At 35.2% G+C, this 19,337-nt stretch overlaps 2 protein-coding genes across 3 annotated transcripts; one reads left to right on the forward strand and one right to left on the reverse strand.

Annotated features, from left to right (window-relative positions):
• Nucleotides 1-7,299: 7,299 nt before the first annotated feature.
• On the forward strand, nucleotides 7,300-12,480 carry LOC104902225 (rho guanine nucleotide exchange factor 8). The gene is made up of 7 exons (XM_010689924.4): nucleotides 7,300-7,990; nucleotides 8,876-8,992; nucleotides 10,029-10,183; nucleotides 10,274-10,348; nucleotides 10,481-10,753; nucleotides 11,033-11,353; nucleotides 11,824-12,480. The coding sequence occupies exons 1-7, from the start codon at nucleotides 7,768-7,770 to the stop codon at nucleotides 12,208-12,210; spliced, it is 1,551 nt and encodes a 516-aa protein (XP_010688226.2). The 5' UTR covers nucleotides 7,300-7,767; the 3' UTR covers nucleotides 12,211-12,480.
• Nucleotides 12,481-13,124: 644 nt separating this feature from the next.
• On the reverse strand, nucleotides 13,125-17,247 carry LOC104902226 (pentatricopeptide repeat-containing protein At5g18950). Of its 2 annotated transcripts, XM_010689926.4 has the most exons (3): nucleotides 15,102-17,247; nucleotides 14,649-15,011; nucleotides 13,125-13,666 (listed from the first exon to the last, which is right to left on the reverse strand). In XM_010689926.4, exon 1 carries the CDS (start codon nucleotides 17,208-17,210, stop codon nucleotides 15,399-15,401), a length of 1,812 nt encoding a protein of 603 aa, XP_010688228.1. In that variant the 5' UTR covers nucleotides 17,211-17,247; the 3' UTR covers nucleotides 13,125-13,666; nucleotides 14,649-15,011; nucleotides 15,102-15,398. The 2 variants fall into 2 exon arrangements, with proteins under 2 accessions (XP_010688228.1, XP_010688227.1); XM_010689925.4 differs by having other exon boundaries at nucleotides 14,649-17,247.
• Nucleotides 17,248-19,337: the final 2,090 nt, after the last annotated feature.

Here is a 19,337-nt window from a genome sequence, read left to right on the forward strand (position 1 = left end):
GATACTTTTCAATCTTAAGATAGGGGGTTTAATTTCCGCTAGGGGAACTTTGGGGAATAGATTCCTCTTATTTCCCCAAAAAATTTTAAAAATGTATAGCCCGGTAATCGAGAATGGGTTAACCAACTAGAGATTCCAGTTCGATAGAGCTTTTCATCCTACTTATATCTAAAATTAACGAAGTATTTAGCCATTGTTTAAGTATAAATAGGGCACATCATGATTCAATGATTCATGCATATAGCATACAAATGGAAAAACTTGCTAGCTGATCTTTCAAATATATGAAAAGAATTTGCCATCTGATTTAATTGGAGATGAGCACATTTTAAGTAAGAGTCCAAATTTTTAATGTGTCCAATAATTATACCAATTATATACCGGCCACTCAATATTGTATTGTATTAGATTTAATCTAATATTTATTATTAAGATATTGCAAGAAAGATAAGAAATTATATAACGTTCTTGTACGATTGACTTTTCCAAATAGTACCATTAGAAGTTTTTGCATTTTACATGAAACACCTCTATTATTGAAATTTCTATACAATACTATTTTAAATAATTATACTACTTTCAATCCTCCCCTACTAACCACTCGTCAACCACCTTCTTAGAGTCCTAGTCATCACTCATCAATATAGTCACCTATTACACGTCTATACCCGATGTACTTTTTTTGCAATCCATTTACTATAAGTAATCAACGATAGGAGTTAGCTCAAATGGATAGAGTACTCCTCTTTAGCCTTTGAGGTCAGGGGTTCGATCCTTAGCATGCTATGCATATTTTACCAGCCAATGTGTTAGTGTTTTCTACAGGTAAGATTGGAGTTAGCCTAATTTTTAAGATGATGTCATATAAAAATGTTATACTCTCTCTGGTCTTTATTAGTTTACCCGTTTTTTTTGCACAAAGTTTTAGGAGAAATAATATTGTGTGACATAGAAGGAAAGACAAACTATTATTTTATGTTAAAGTTGAATGAAATGGGTAAAGTAATAAAGAGCGGAGGTAGTAAGTAAAAAGGAGTACGTGTAAAATTCAAAAGCTCCTAATGTTACCAATGATGTCTTGGTCTAGTGGTTAAGATTGAGGTGTTGTGAACGATAGGTCACCAGTTCAGATCCTCATCGCCTTCTTTGTACCGCCTTCGTAGCTCATATGGATTTTTTTAAAAAACTTCCTAATGTTACCATATAGAAAAGTCAATGCCTCAATGGAACCATATATATAAAACTGTAATTGGGGAAAGTTGGCCTTTGTTAATAAACGTTAATAAACAAAGTTTACTAGTAGTTAAGATTGAGGCGTTGTGAACGATAGGTCACAAATTCAAATCCCCATCGCCTTTTTTGTACTGCATTCGGAGCTCATATGATTTTTTTTTTAAAAAACTCCTAATGTTACCACATAGAAAAGTCAATGCCTCAATGCAAGCATATATATAAAACTGTAATTGGGGAAAGTTGGCCTCTTTAATAAACGTTAATAAACAAAGTTACTTCTTTGGTCGTTTTAAATATTACTTGAACATATTTAACTATATTTGGCCAGTGATTTTATTTCTATGGGAATCAAAGCATAGATGTCTACTTAAATAATTGTTCCAGCGTAATGGGAAGGCGGATATTTGACTTCAAGAAGGCTCTTATCAAGCCCAAAAGCTACAAACATAACAATAATCGCGCTAATATTTTATTTGTGGTTGGTAGGGAGGGGATGGGTCCAGGACCCTATCCGAACCCTGTTGGACCCGACCATAATTTAAGGGTTTGGGTCCAACATTTTTAGACCCTAAGAGTCCAGGTCTGGGTCTAAGTGAATTTTTTAGGGTCTGGGTCCGGGTCTTAAAATTTTGGATCCGAACCCGACCCTTAGACCCTAAACTTATTTAATATATACATTTTAACTTTTTTTAGAAAAAACAAACTGATTTTCTGAAAACCTAAACTAAAATACCAAAACACCCATTCTGAACTCTTATGTAAGTTAAGTTTGTTCCGTTTTTTTCAGTTTGTATGTTTGTGTTTTTGTTTCGTTTTTTTTCAGTTTATATGTTTGTGAATTGTGTTTGTTTCGGTTTTTTTTTCCAGGTTAGAAGTTTGTGTTTGTTTCGTTTTTTTCAATTTATATGTATGTGTTTGTTTCATGCGAATTCTTATGTTTGCTTCATGCGAATTTCAGATGATTATTGATATTAATAATAATGCTGAAAATTTGGCAAAATAAAGAATTTAGGCCTGGACCCTCCAGACCCTTAGGGTCTGGGTCTGAGTCCAAATTTTTCAGACCCTTAGGGTCCGGGTCTGGACTTGCAAAAAATTTAGGGTCCGGGTCTAGGGTCCGGGTCTAGGGTCCAACTGGACCCGACCCTTGCCCATCCCTAGTGGTTGGCCATACCGTTAGTTAACGTTTTAATAGTGCGGTTATCCAAATATTAGCTAGGGAACTGGTTGTCTCTTGAGTGAGAGATGATAAGCATACACTCGGTATATGTGGGCCACACATACACTGTATATATGTGTTACTACTTACTACTAAAATGTATACATTTTATATGCGTTACTATTAAAATGTATACTGTTACTAAAAAAATTACAAACTTACAAATTTACAATCATTCGAATCTGTTTTGTTATTCAATGATATTTGAATTTACATAATACATAGACGATTGAAATATTATATTTCGAATCTAATTTCATTACCTGGTAGGGATGAAAATGTAACATTATTTTTCTACAAACAAATTAAATAACTGAAAACGACAGGAAAGTTTAGTAGAAAAATGGTGAAGATGAATAAGATGAAGCTAATATATGAATAATCTGAAGAAAAAATTACAATTCTTTTTTTTAGTTTTAAACAAAGAATTCATACAAATCTAAACAAAGAAAATTTCATAAAACAGATTTTTAAAACAAAGATAAAGAACAAATCATTAAGAACAAAATTATATATCGAAACATTCTAAATTTGTAATATTTCTAGTAACAATATACTACCTCCGTTTCTTAATAAGTACAACATTTCCCTTATTTGGAATAGTCACAATAAGTGCAACCAAGCTCAAAATGGTAAAAGAAGTTCAATATTATTACATATGCCAATAAAAAGCAAGAAGGGACCACAACTTTTTTGTTTCATCACTTGAATTACTCTACTTTATTGTGGTCCCAACTTTTTCTCTCTACATTCCTTGGTATTCCCCCACTTTCTCTATGTTGCACTTATTAAGAAACGGAGGAAGTACATTTTAGTAGTAACACATACACTGTGGCTCACATACACTGTGGCCCACATATACCAAATATATGTGTAGCCTTTGTGCTCGTTGAGTTGTTGTATTTTGAACTTACTATTTAGTACTTCAGAAAAAGGGGTTATTCATATAATTGTTGGGGTTACTTGGGACATGTTCTCTTAGCTTCACTTTATTTTGATAATAAAATTTTAAAGATAAGAAAAGTTTAGAAACAATGATAAGAATTTAGAATAAGTTAAAAACTTTTAAAAGAAATAAGAAAAAGTTACTGCAAAAAAAAATTAAGAAACGTTCAAAGAAGTTAAGAAAAAATAAAGGTGAAGAGAACATGCTCTTATTATTATTTTTAATAGAAAAATTAGAACGACAATATTTCAATGAATTACCTGATAATAACCTAACCCAAAAGATAAGGCAACTATTTTTCATATTATAATATCTAGCAAATAACTCATAAATCACAAAGTTTCAAGCAAATTATCTATAATCTCTAACAAACTCAATTTATTAATTTAAATGAATTCAAAAAAATTCACCGAACATATGAAATTATTTGTACAAACACGTTTAATAAGTAAATTAAAATTTATTTTGATCTTAACCCAAAGCACGCATCGCGTGCACAAATGGCTAGTTTATATAAATATAAGGAGTTACTTGTATCTTAATATAGTTAATTTATCATTTATATACACATAAGACTCATTGTTTAATTCTAGATCAGAATACCATTAAATTACATATTCTAAATTCTACAATAATTACCCATAAACAATAGTGCTAGTGTTTTGATTTGTTCGTCTGGAGTATGAACACACCTCAATAGTTGTTAGTGAATTATGTACTCTGTATATTATGATTTTTTCAATTTTGAAAGGATTTGGTTTATTAAGAGAGCAGGGCAAATGTGTCCTTCCAATTACCTTCCCTTCTATTGCCCCATTCAGCCCCATGTTATGTTCAAACAAGAGAAAAATGTTTCTCTCCTTTTCATAAATCTTCAACCATTTTAACTTACACATGGTTACAACTATAGAATAATACTCAGCTTCAGCTGAAAAACAGGAAACACTAGGTTGTTTCTTAGTAGTCTTCTACTCCCTCCGTCCCATAATATAGTGCCTATTTCATTTTTGGTGGTCAAACTTTAAAATCTTTGACCGAATATTCTCATTTGTATATATAAAAAAACATATTCATGTAGGATCTTGTTAGATTCGTCTCAATGTGTAGTTTCATAATATCAACTTTTTATATTTTTTATTAATAAGGAATTGAAGATATTAAAGGTCAAAGTTACATTTTGGAGACCGTGAAAAAAGAAACAAGCACTATATTATGGGACGGAGGGAGTATTAAACAAGAGAATAACCTAAGAACAGTAGTTAACCAAACAATGAAACTCAATCACTATCACAAGAAGCCGTAAGACTCAAGTCATTTATTCTCTTGAGACGTGCATCTCAAAGTACACTAAAACACAAAGCACATCATCCTAATGTGAGACCTGTGGTCGGCTGTGGTGCACTCATAAAATGTGCCAAAGTATGAACAAGATAACTAAGCTTCAAGCGAGTCATAGAGAAATAAACCAATCGTCCATCCAGACGATGATACTGATTTGGATATGAGTTATAAAGATCGTCCCTATAGCTAACAAGAGCAAGACGATGATTCTGCTCCATAGGGGTATCAATAGGCTTACAACCTAAGATGCTTGCTTCAGTCAACACATCCAAATAAAAGCATAATTACGATAGGACAACTGTTAACTTTTAGAATATACGAAAATGGGTCTGGGTAACCCAATAAGGAGGAAGAGAGTCTAGCCCACTTACAAGCCTAAGGAGGTTTCATCGTAAAACCAATTGGTGATAGGAGGAGTAACTCCTAATCTTATAAAGTGGTTTATTCTCTCCTCTTTCTCTAATGTGGGATACTTACAAGTGGGCTTTTAATGGGTTTCAACACACCCCATCACTTGTGAGTGTCCTTAGAAATTCAAAGCTAACTGGAAAGGTTAGAGTAACAATCCTCTTAGTATCGAGGTAAATCCTTATCTAGTAGCGATCAAATACCCAGTTTAGACGAGACTCGCAACCCGAGCTCTGATACCATGTTAACTTTCAGATTATATGAAAATGGGCCTAGGTAACCCAATTAGGAGGAGGAGAGTTTAGCCCACTTACAAGCTCAAGGAGGTTTCATCCTAAAACCAATTGGTGATAGGAGGAGTAACTTCTAATCTTATAAATTGGTAATTAAAAATGATTTTGATCTTCACACATAAAGACTTACATTACAAGATTTGGGTGTATATTAGTAAACGAACATGGTGGAACTAGGAATTGTTGTATGTGGCTTTATTGAACTCTTATTAGGTAGGTATTAAGCATCTTATTGGAGTAGAACCTCTTGCAGATCAATCTAATTTGAGTTAATGGGCCAGATACTTTGGGAATGAGAAAGAAAGATAAGAGATTGCTTCTTCCAGAGTATCCCTAACAGAAATTGAACAGTTAATCTTAAAGTTCAAGGTGCTCTTCATTTCACTAGGCTAGCGAAGGCGATGTGCACCGTCTTGTGCTGCAGGAATCTGGATTGTTTGTAGATTAATCAAGACTAGGGATGTCAATGGGTAATGGATCCTATTCAGATACATGGATCCAGATCCCTTTTTAGCATAGGATTTTACATAGGAATACTCTCTAAACTTGGAATTAATCTTGTTAATGTTTCTTTTTAAGAAAACTAACTTTTTAAAATTTCTGTTAATATAAGTTAAAAGTGATCAAGTGTGAAAGACAAAATTTTAAGATTTGTGCAAAGAGAAAATGGATCCAGTTTTTTAAGACGAAAGTGTAATAGGCAGTAGTTAAGTTATAAAATGTAGAGTAATGGTAAATTGAGTGCATGGTTAATTACCTAAATTACCTATAATATAAATAAACTCTTGTCTTTTGATGTCCACATTTAATTACCTAAATACTCCAAACTAACAAAATACAAAATTACCCTTCTTTTATCACTATATCCTCAATTAATAAAAATATTTATAACATCTCTAATTTATTGGTTTAACAAAAATCAGAAGGAATATAATAAACTTTGTGAGCAATTTTTCATATGTGTTACTACATAATTAAGTTTTCTATTTGTTTCCACACGCATTACGTGCATATAAAGCTAGTGTTCCGTATATTAAAATTCAAGGCTTAAGGCTATGTTTAGCTCACCTGAAATTTTCTGATCTGAACTTATCTGATCTGATCTGAACTTATTTTTTCTGATCTGATCTGATCTGAACTGATCTGATTACAAGATCTTATCTTTTAGATTTTTCTCAATACATAAGAAAAAATATAGTCATGTGGGATCTTGTTTGATTCGTCTCAATGAGTACTTTATTAATATTCAATTATTATAATTTTTACTAATATGTAATGAAAGATATAATGAATTTTAAATATAAGCATGATCTGAACTGATCTGATCTGAACTTATTTTTTCTGATCTGATCTGATCTGAACTTATATTTTCTGATCTGATCTGATCTGATTAGATCTGAAATAAGCAAAAATAAGGTGAACTGAACATAGCCTAAGATTGACAGAGACGTGTCTGGATATACATATTGATTATTGACCATGTTCCATACATCAAAACGTAAATTTTCAACATAATAGTATAAAACATGCATGACATCTCTTACATGTTTGGCACTACCAATATATAACCTAACAAGCTAACACATTGACCATTACAAACGTAGATGAAAACATTACTAAAGTTAAATAAAGATAACAATGGTTTAAAATACAAAAGATGCTCTACTCAACTCACCAACGATAGCGATTTATAACATGATTATAGTTAAAAAAACTTTAACCCAAAATTAGAAGACGGCTGAAGAAGAGAAAGTTAGAAGTAAATAATTATGCAATTAGCTGTCACTTGGTGTAATCCCGGGAATTTTGCCTCTAAAATGGAAGATTTAGATCAAAATTTCACCACTTATTTCTCAAATTTACTTAAAATAAATCTCCTTATAAAAAGAAAATTAAACTGTCAATCTTCTCACCCTAAATTAATTCTTTTCTCCTTCAACAACGACACTAAAACATGCACCCCATATTCTCTTGCTGAATAAGACATCTTCAACCCATTGAAAAATTCCATATACCCTTTGAGAAAAACATCCTTAACTCATTGTTTGTTCAAAGAAAAACACATACAACCACCATATTATTTTTGTGTTGTTCTTGTTTACCAAACCTCAACTCAGAAATGCGGATTTAATTCCGTTAGTTATTAACCCCTTTTCCTTCGGAAAAAAAAAACAAGGTCTGTCTGAATCCCTCAAAAGGGGATTAGCAAAGACACAAATCTGTCAGAAAATAAGAGAAGTTTAGAAGGCTCAAACCAACATAATGTTGTTTTCCCTTCTTTGATAAAACTAAGAAGGGGAAAGACATTTATAAGGAATCCCCTTACAATGGTAAGAGCATTTGATCGTAGCAGATCATCATCCTTCAAGTTTAGAAAAATGTTTGAAAGACAAAATACAAGTGAATCCAAAACTCCAATGGAACATCATCATCAACAACAACAACAACTCGGTTCGCCATTGGTTTCTTCTCCGAATAATAAGGCCTTAGTTTCTCGTCCTAGCAAAGAACCTGTTGTTCATAATAATTCTGCCAAGATACCCTCATCAGGTGAATTCTCAAGAGCCTTTTTTTATGTTCAAATGATATAACATCCACATACATATGTACTAATATACTCTTGACTCGCAAATGCTAGACCAAGAACATCGTGCAAATTGAGGTCTAGACAGAGTCCTTCTCCTTATCGTAAAAAAGAAAATGTACTAATGTACCCGTAGACTCCTAGATGTGATGTGGTGTCCTATAAAAATTTCCAAAGTTCTGATGCATTGTTAACATATTATCTAATCCCCACTTTGCAGTTCATACCCATCTTGTAATAATCATAAGGTTGTATATTCTCATTAAACTGGATGATAATGCTAAGAAAATCATGCTTTAGATTTTTTTTTTTGTTTAAGCTAATAACATGGTTAATTTTCTGTTTCTTTCCTTTTTCTTGTTTATGCGAAGTATATTATAACTTTTTTATGGAAAAAAAGGTGTATGCATATAATGTTATTAGCTTCTATGTCAAAGTTAAGGACAATGTTAAACATGATGGTAACAACATAAAAGAGGTGAACATGTGAAAATTATATTAGAGATTGACATAAAGTACAGGTTTATATATGAGTAAATCCTCCTCTTATTTATTGGGTAGGTAATTGGTAAGACGGTCAGACCTGTTAACAATAATAACGAATTGAACAAAAAATTATAACTATTAATCCGAATATCATAACTAATAACTACACAATTATAACTTTTATCCTAAATATAATAACTAATTATACAAAAAGTATAACTAATTGCCCAAAAAATATAACTAATGGCGATCTGACGTTAAGCTCTTTTGTAAGAATTTGTGTTATTTGGTGGGAACTTTGGAAGATCTTTTTACAATTTCATTTGGAAGATTATGGTTGATAATGTTGGATTTGGTATTTTCAGATATAGAATTATTGAAAGAAAGGTTTGCAAAACTGTTGCTGGGGGAAGACAATTCAGGTGGTGGCAAAGGTGTTTCATCAGCTTTAGCTTTGTCTAATGCCATCACTAATCTTGCAGGTGACTCTTTTTAATTTTGTCTCTCTTTATTTTCTCTTCTCCAAACTTTGATTTCGTAACATTTAGTTAATAGTCATTGAACATTATACTTCTTCCGTTTCTTCTTAAATGCAACAAATGAATATTTTATATATAACAAATAATACCAAATGAATATTTTATATCTCATAAACGGAGGAAGTACATAATTTATTTTCGAAAGGTATTGTTTTATAGATATCAGGAAATATCTCAGTTTGTTGATTTTGCATTAAAAATCTGGCCGGTGAGTTAGTGTGAAACTTGATGAGTTAACGAGAAATGCCTGATAAATATCTGTTATAAATGCTACAATATTTGGTAGTGTATTTTGTAATAGAAGTAGTAGATATAATCATAAGTTCATAACTGTAGTATGTCAAATATAAAACTAGTATTTAAAAATTAACATAATGCAAACCATTATTAGCTATATTAGGATCGGAGAGCAATATTTTTGATTTCAATATACCACTTTTCATTGTGGTATACTACTTTTGTGATATAATATGCCAATTATTTTGAGGTTATAAACATTGTAGCATTTATACCAAATAATATTAACCAAGTTTGCTTGGTGGAGGTGATAGGAACTCACATTGTGACTTGGAAATCACAAGTTCGAACCCCACTACCTACTTGTGCTTGGGAGTAGGGATTCCCTTATACCCCCTAACTCTCAAGCGTTGACCTGTGTAGCTGGGGTAACTGACCTGAGCAAAATAATAGTCCATTAGGATCCTTCTTCTTACCAAGAGGTCCCCAGTGGAGGCCCCCAAAAAAATTATACCAAATCGGCAAAAACTCATGAGTTAACCTTCCAATTATCAATTGGGTTTGTAAGTTATAACCCTAAAGGCCTAAATGTCACAACTTTTATGAGCAATGAGGTTGAAGAGTCACTTTTTTCTATAAAAAAAAAAACTATTTTTCATTAAAAAAACAAGATTATGAAATTATATAAGCCATATAATTATATATACACCCAGCTCAAAATATTCCTATTATAATGGTGCAGCTTCTGTATTTGGAGAATCAAAGAAATTAGCACCAATGCCCCCAGACAAGAAAGCGAGGTGGAGAAAAGAAGTGGACTGGCTCTTATCAGTCACTGACCACATTGTGGAACTGGTACCTTCATCCCAGCAAGCAGCTAATGGCTCCACCATGGAGGTAAAAACATACCACCCTGACCTCATTTTACTGTGCTTCTGAAGGAATACTGCAGTTAAATAAGATTTGATCCTAAAATGTTTTCTACAGATAATGGTAACAAAACAACGAAGCGATCTCCTAGTTAACATCCCAGCATTGCGAAAGCTTGACGCTATGCTTCTTGTAAGAACCCATGGAACTTTTAAGTGTACCTAAGTGAATATCTCATAAACATTCCATCTTTTTGTGATAGAAATGAACAAGAACAAAAATCTTCTCCTGATTGATGAAGAAAATGTTTTTCTGATTAAACAGGACTGTTTAGATAACTTCAGAGGGCAGACGGAGTTTACATATGTTGATTTCAAGGATGCAAACGAGGCCGAGAAATCCGCCAGTCGAGACAATGACAAATGGTGGATACCCACTGTGAAGATTCCTCCTGGTGGTCTATCGGATGTGACGAAGAAATGGATACAGTACCAGAAAGATGCTGTCAACCAGGTTCTGAAAGCAGCCATGGCTATTAATGCCCAAGTGCTCTCAGAAATGGAGATCCCAGAAAGCTACATTGAGTCCCTTCCAAAGGTATGGGTTGCTACGTTTTGATCTAGTTGCAAGTCATATATTACCTGAAGGGAACTTATTAGACCTAATAAGACCTGATTTCACCTTACACTTACACTTGGTTCCCTGATTGGCTCTGATCTGAAACTTGTTTTCTAAAGGTTATTTAGTTCAATATAAACCAGGAGAGAAAACAATCAAGAATCAAAATCCAATTAGTTTTCAAGGTTTTGGCCATTCAAACAAGTCAATAAACTATTTGTTCCCTGATATAACCTTGTTTGGTGACGATTTTGACAGAATGGACGTGCAAGCTTAGGTGATATAGTCTACAAAAGCATCACAGATGAATTCTTTGATCCGGATGGTCTACTATCGACGATGGACTTGACGTCAGAGCACAAAGTACTCGACCTCAAGAACAGGATTGAAGCCTCCATTATAATTTGGAGGAGGAAGATGATCCAGAAAGATGGAAAGTCATCATGGAGCTCAGCGATAAGCATGGAGAAGAGAGAACTCTTTGAAGAAAGGGCAGAGACCGTGCTACTAATACTTAAACATCATTTCCCAGGACTTCCTCAATCCACACTTGACATAACCAAAATCCAATACAATAAGGTAAAACAAATATGGCCAATAGTAGTATCTCATCTAGTTTAGACATGGATTACGCTTTAGGAATCTGGACAACTTTTTACTCAAGGTTTTTTGAGAAAGTATCCTTGCATAACAGTTATGGGGCAGCAGTTGCCCATAACCATGGTAAAGATGCTATTACAGCATAAACTAAGGGTAAAAGCGTAAAAAGTTTGGCTGATATAACGCCCATTGAACCAACGTCTGGCCAGGACGTTGGACCCATGGGTCCAACGTATGGCCAGAACGGTCGCCCCATGGACCCAACGTCTGGCCAGGACGTGAGGTCCATAGGGCGAACGTGTGGCCAAGACGTAGGGTCCATGGACCTCACGTCCTGGCCAGACGTTGGGCTCCAAAATTACAAAAATGTCCTGGTTATGGGCAACTGCTGCCCCATACCTGTTATGTGTATATCAGCACTCGGGTTTTTTACTTGTATTTTGTTTCAGGATGTGGGACATGCAGTACTGGAGAGCTACTCCAGGGTACTAGAAAGCTTGGCTGCTGCTATAATGAATCGGGTAGATGATGTCATTTATGCTGATACTTTAGCTACTAAATCGTCAGGTAATGAATCAGAAGATAATCTCTCACCATCACAATGCGATTCAGAGAAACCAGGGACACCAACATCAATGACATTATTAGATTTTATGGGTTGGAATATCGACCATGGAGAAGAACTCAAGAAGGACTCTGGTGATTTTGACGAGTATTTGAAAGAGCAAGAGCATGAAAAGTTTATGTCAAAGACTCCACCAGAAAACAAGAAAGTTTCATATCTTGAGAGGCTTGAGCATTGGGGTGGCCTAAGAAGTCCAACGGCGCGGCACTAAAAGCAAGAATACAACTAGGTTGGCGTGTCGTGATGAGCGCAAGGAACGCGACAGATATCAGACTGACAGAGGCACATAAAGAGTGTAGGACTAAAGCATATAGGGAGATTTTTATTTTTCTGGGATGTATTTGTATATTAAGATTTGACAGATACTGGGGTTTGTGCTGAACTAGTCCTTTAGGAATTCTTCCTTCCTATGACAGGACAGGGAAGTTGCAGCATTTTACCACTTTCGGAGGTTTCCGGCTTCCTGACTTGTAGTTTGTGTATATGAATATATGATCCTAACTTTCTCAGGTCAAAGTTTGCTTGAGCTGTAACGAGTATTATTGTTTAAACTGCTCAAGATAATTACTTTTCATTATATCCACAAGATTGTATGGTATTGATTGCAGATGAGCAATAGCCAAATAATAAGCACATTACAATTTAACCCCAAAGCTCTCTAAAATGCGTGTTTCTAGAAAAACTTCCCTCAAACCACAAACTGATAAGATTTTAGAGGAGGGTGATAACATATTAGAAACTGGATTTGAGCAAAAGATTGGGAAGGGAACCTGGACCAGGCAAACTTACCCAACAACACAAAGTTACGTAATATTCACAAGTAGTCACACATCAACTCAACACAACTACAACCAGAACTCGACCAGAAAACGCATTATGCAATAGCCAATCTCGTTCAAATAGCAATTTTGTTCTTCAGAGGAAATTCTAGCAAAAAAAAACTTCCATTCTCAGATCTCAAATGACGACTTTTACCCGTCTTCTCAAAATGATTCCGACTTTGGATTATTCCAAAATAATCCCAACTTTGAATAATTATAGAATAATCCCAACTTTTAGGTGGTATCCTTTCAAAATAATTCGATTGTGAATGTCAATTTTTCCAAAAAAAAAAAAAGCATCATATTGGATTGTGTGAAAACACAATTGTTTACTGAGGATAGATATGAGTAGCCAAAATGACAGGAAGTTTATTGTTCAAATAAATCAGCAAACCTTCAATTAACTCCTCTAGCAGTTCCTTACAATGAATATGATTTGGCTTCTTTCAACACTTACAACCGCCTAAACCCTAAAAGAGAGAGAATAATCACGTCCCATTATACATGAGAGTGAACAAGTTTCAATTAACATGGGCTGGACAGAAAGTATTAGCACTCTTTGTCTTTGTCTCCAATTGACTGCTTCAAGCACAAAGTATGATTACTCCACTCCCTTCATAAATATACAGACAAGAGAAGAACCAAAACATGCCTCGCTCCTTTTATGACCATTGTGAAGTATGCTATAAGTGTGCGTAATCAACAAAACTAAAATGTCTCCCAAAAGAAACATATCTTACCCGCAGTATATGCGATTCTCTTAGTCCATGATATTTAGTTACTCCATATACAAGTCAACAAATGTGAACATTCCAAATTTCCAGATGATTTGACTTCAAATTGTGCCTGTCCAAAGGAATTTATAGCTGATTAAAGCAGACTGTTGGAAAATAATAGAGACACACTGTTCATCAATGACAAGGAAATCAACAATGCCAAGCATGGTCACCATATAATTTAGGTGCAGAAAAATGAAAAACTCAGATTCAAGATATGCAGAGAACATTGTCCGCAATCTCCTCAGTTAAATACAGACATCACTGCTATTTAATCAGATCGATACACCACTCATGTAAAATTTTGCTTGCACGGACACAGGATACATCAGAAAAAAGGAACAAGACAAGCAAGACAAAGAGGTGAAAGCAATGATTATCAAAGTGACACCTGACACGTTTTCTATGCAATATTCCATATCAGGAAGTCAAATTAGATATTAAGACAACAACTAAAATCAGCAAGGCATGTATCACATTACATAGTCAGTAAACTATCACAATGCATTACGTCTACAGTTGCAACATACATAACCACAAAGAAAATCACTCCCTTCAATCTCAAATCAAAATCACTTTAACAGGCTCCAAACTACATTTCTTTCCACTTTTTTTTTCACATAGAGCTTGATCATGGTTCCTAGCCTACCACCTTTGAAACCACCAAAATAAATGCAATTCGTCTTCTAACAAATAACACAGAAGGTTCATTTGTGACTTTACTAAGTATTTACACATTCCTTATCTGATAGGCATAGTCAAAAATGAGATTTTTTGGAATTTGAATCTAAGAAACTAGAAAAACAAAGAACAAAGAAAAATGAAGAAGGGAAAACAAGGGTCATTTTGTACCAGTTCCTAAGCATCGATTTTGAATTCAGCTCACCCCAAAAACAAAAAATCATAAATAAACATAAATAAATCGGATAATTGAGGTCAAACCATTGGAAGAGAACAAGAAACATCACAAAAAAGATTTGTAACATCAAATCTACAACAACAACAAACAATAAAGAGATTGAATATGGCACTTTAGGGTATTTGGTTATTACCTACAAAGGCTTAAAGAGCGAACACAGCAGAGCAGAATCTATGGAGGAGTTGAAAGATGACAACATAAAAGACCATGGCAGGAGAGCAGGAGTGATCATTGCATTATGGCTACTGGTACAACAGTATTTCTCATCAGCTGAGTTGAGGTGCTTTCTAACAATCTCTTCTGCTTAAGAGCACTTTCAAATGGAAATACAATCTTCTCCCAACTTGTCCACATATGGTTGGTGCAAGATAGTCCCTTGTATACAGAGAAGTTGTTTTCTAAAAGAAAGACATTTAGAAAATTACTCGCTGATAGAGTGATAGGTGATTGCTGGACATCTCACGTTGTCTGCGCACCAAGGCAAAGTGTTGAGAGCCTGCGAACAACAGTTAATCACCACCACCATAATTTTGTTTCCCCTTCAGCAGAAAGTAAATGAACCGGACAAGTGAAATTTGGAAAAAACCTCTACAGACACATTTTTCTTGCAGACAAATGAAATCCAAATGAACGATGGTGAGCATTGCAGCCATAAGAATAAAGGCTGTCAATACATGCTGAGTCACTATTACACTGAGAGCCAGCCATCAAATGTTCAGATCAAATCATGACACACCACCAACATCATCCATCGATAACTGGAACAGAACTTGTAGCTTTGTCATGAAGTAGTACAATATGACATGTCTCCACCTCCTGGCTTGAGAAAGGGGGGCAATTGATAGTTACACGTCTGTTGTAGGTGACGCACCAGCACATATAGCTATGCAACTTGCCTACCGGATATGATATCTTGAAGAAGCATTTCGACATGGTTTGCATTAGTACTACAAAGCTTAGTAACGAATGGACAACATAAAATTTGCCGAAGCATATAGCCAATTGATAACATAGAATTTAAAATAACAAGAGCATCATCCAGCTTATCTTGCTGAAAAAGGCATTCAATTAGTGTCTCAAAGATCCTCCGTCTCGGAATAAGCTTCCTATCTAGCATCTCAGACAACCAATGCATCCCTTCAATTGGTAATCCTTCCCTGCACAATCCATCTATAATACACTCACGGTTATATATTGAAGGTTCAACACCCTGGTTCACCATATCTATCAACAGCTCCAACGCTTGCTGGGTTCTTCCCAAACGACAAAGTTGCTCAATGAAAGGAGTATATGATGAAGTTGAAGGTTGTAAACCATGTGCCAAAAGCTCTTCAAAGAGCAACTGACCCTTAGCCAAATCCCCTTCCCGGCAGAGACCTCGAATCAGAGAGTTGTACGTAATCACATCACGTTCAACGCCATTCTTAGACATCTCTTCAAACAAGTCACATGCTTCCTTTGTCTTTCTATTCTTGCATAATGCAGCAATCAAGGTGTTATAATTCACGGTGTTCAGTTTATAACCTATATCACACATCTCTTTTTGCACCTTCAAACTTTCTTCAAGTGCATTGATTCGACAATTCCCATGAATAAGCACATTATAAGTATACTCATTAGGAAGTATACCCTTCTCTTTCATTTCAAACCACAAACTCCTAGCTTCCTTAACCCGTCTCATCTGAAAAAGCCCGTGCATCATTGTTGTATACATCACCCTATCAGGAGAATACCCTCTAGTCTTGAGATCATTAAAAATCCGATACCCTTCAACCCCTCTCCCACACTTGCAAAGACCATGAATGATTCCTTGATACGTATAAATATCCGGCTTTCGACCCATTCCAATCATCAAATGCAAAAGCTCCGAAACCCTATCAAACCTTCCTTCCTCAGAAAGCCCACCTATCAATCTAGCAAAAGCAACATTATGAGGAGCAACCCCACCATCCCGAATCTGGCAAAGAAGCTCGTACCCTCTTTCCGTATTATTATCAATACAACAAGCTTGAATTAAATACCCAGCAGTCTTAACATCAGCATCAACCCCATGATTCATCATCTCCTCATACAAACTCCACAATACATCAGTTCTCTTAACTCGAATCGCCCCCGAAAAAGCCGAATTCCAAGTTACAATCTTAGGGCAAACCCCCATTGATTTCAACTTAGCGAACAAATCAACAGCCTCAACAACAAATCCATTTTTACACAAACGACAAATTAAAGACTCTAAAGAATCTGGGTTAGGATTAAACTGAGGAAAAGCATGAATAAACGATTTTGCTACAATAAAAGCCTTAGATTTAATGAGAGAATTAAACAAAGAATTACAAGAAATGGGATCAGGATTATACTCAGAATGAGAGGTCAGCCAATTGAATAAACGAAGAGAGAGAAAAACATTGTTTTGAATCTTGAGTACCTCGTTGAAGAATCTGGAATCCATGAAATTGAAGGATGGGAAGAGAGAGATTAGTGTATTTTCCCATCTGGGGCGAGTGCGGATAATGTCACAAACTTCCCCAGCAATCTTAGTAATCAGTTGTTGATTTTGTTGTTGTTGTTGTTGGGTTTCAGTTGCCACTGTAAAGTATCGAAGATAGGGTTTAGGGTATTGGCGGAGAGGAGAGATGATGAAAGTCGCGTGCTTTGCCATGGGAGAAGTAGAATGAGGAAGGCCAACCTTGTACATTGGAAATTTGGAATATAAGCAGGTCACAATCTAAGTTCTAACTTCTAACTAGAACGAGTTTATATGAGCGAATTTCGTCTATATTATTTGTAGAAGAAGTCCTTTACTTTACTAAAAGAGACCTAGAATCAACACTAACTCCTTCACTAAGAGATACTTCCAACTTTTCATAGTTAATTTTCTACTCGGATGCTGCTTCATATTTGTTGAGAATATGAACTATAACTTCGCAATTCTATTGGGTGACTCTGGTGAAAATGAGGCTATCATTAGCAAAAAAAAAAAAAAAAAAAAAGGTGAGATTTCTGGGTCACTGCGACAGCCTTAGCACCATGGATCAACTTCTCTTGGTTTTTACTTTGCATCATTTTAGAAAAAGCATCAGCAATCAAAATGAATAAATTCGGAGAAAAAGGGTCTCCTTGACGACGACCTCTAGCAGCAGTAATAGAAACAATAGATTCCCCATTAATAATGAAGGAATAAGAGACGGATGATACACAGTCCATAATGAGATTGACCCAGCAGCCATCGAATCCCATAGTCAAAAGAAGTTTGTTGAGGAAGTTCCAGTCAACTCTCTCATACGGCTTGCTCATATCAAGTTTTATAGCAACTATCCCCTTTTACCCCCTTCAAACGATATTTCATAGAATGAAAATTTTCCATAACAATGAGGGTGTTATCTGTAATTAGGCAACATGGCACAAAAGCACTCTGGTTTTCTAGTAACAATATAAGGGAAAAATTCCTTCAATCTAATCACAATAGCGTTAGAAACAAGCTTAAGAGCGTTACATAGAGCAATAGGGCGAAATTCAACAACTTTTGTAAGCTCTTTGACTTTCGGGATCAAAGCAATGTTAGTCTTATTCACACCAGCGGGGAAAAAAACCATGAAGAATACTACTAATAAATTCACTAACATCGTCGTCAACAACATGTCGGAAACATTGGTAAAAAATGACATGCATACTATCAGGAGCCTTGCAAGGGTGCATGTGTTTGAGAGCAGCACATATCTCCTCCTTAGTAAACATTCGAAGGCGAGCACAGTTACACTCATCAGTAATAATAGAGGTCACATGTTGGAGGACTTCTTGAAAGTTCATTTCACTTGGATGAGTAGAGGTAAAAATATTACTGAAATAAGTAGCAAAAATCTACTCCACATCCTCCATATCTTCACGCCAAACACCTTGCTCATCTAGGAGGCCCTTCACATAATTTATCTTCCGACGTTGGGAGGCTTTATGATGAAAGTAAGAAGTATTTTTGTCACCGTCCTGCATCTCCGAAACTCTGGAACGTAAGTACCAATAGGCCTCGTATTTTTCATTCAAGCCATCCAAATTCTTTTCAAGAGCAGCACATGTAGCACAATTATCATCCGTTATGGGAGTTTTTGGGCTTTGAGCAAATCTTTTTCATCTTTTTTAATTTGTTCTCCCAAGTTATTAAGCTTCACAACACTCCAATATTTTACTTTAGATTCATAATTTGAGAGCCGAGCATTGCTTATATGGTGGATGAGTCTGTAGAGGAAAATAGTAGTAGGTAGTAGCTATATGTATTGACAGTTTTTTGGGTCGGGATACGTGCTGAATTTTTAACTGCTCGTATCAAAGGGTACTTGCATGTCTGAATACCCCGTTATTAACACCCCTATATTGTAATGGTGAATAATGAAAGTGGTAAAAATGAAGAAAAAAGAAAGAAAGATTACTATTACATATGATAAGAGTAAAATAATTCCGGAACTATAAGTTAGAAGGATCTTGTAGATGGAATGGAAGTCAATATTTTTTCCGTTTATGCTTCCGGGGTGACAGGTACAATCCAGATTAGTGTGAACCAAATTAACCAACCTTATTTAGGATGTGTCATTTTGAGTGCAACATATCACGAATGACATCTGACACCCCCAAAAACATCGCTAAGCAGCAACAGTGGGTTGCGCCCTGTGATGGCCCAACGACGGCCCTGCTGCCATAAGGGAACTGGTGGCCCAAACGAGCTTCAGATGGGTTCAAACTTTGGGGTCTGTCATATTTTGGGCAAATAAAGATAATGATCGAGCCACATTTTGGATATAAGGCCCAAAAATAGGAGATGGTGCTGACCATT

This window comes from Beta vulgaris, chromosome 8 (assembly GCF_026745355.1).
Source record: "Beta vulgaris subsp. vulgaris cultivar EL10 chromosome 8, EL10.2, whole genome shotgun sequence".
Lineage (NCBI taxonomy): Eukaryota > Viridiplantae > Streptophyta > Magnoliopsida > Caryophyllales > Amaranthaceae > Beta > Beta vulgaris.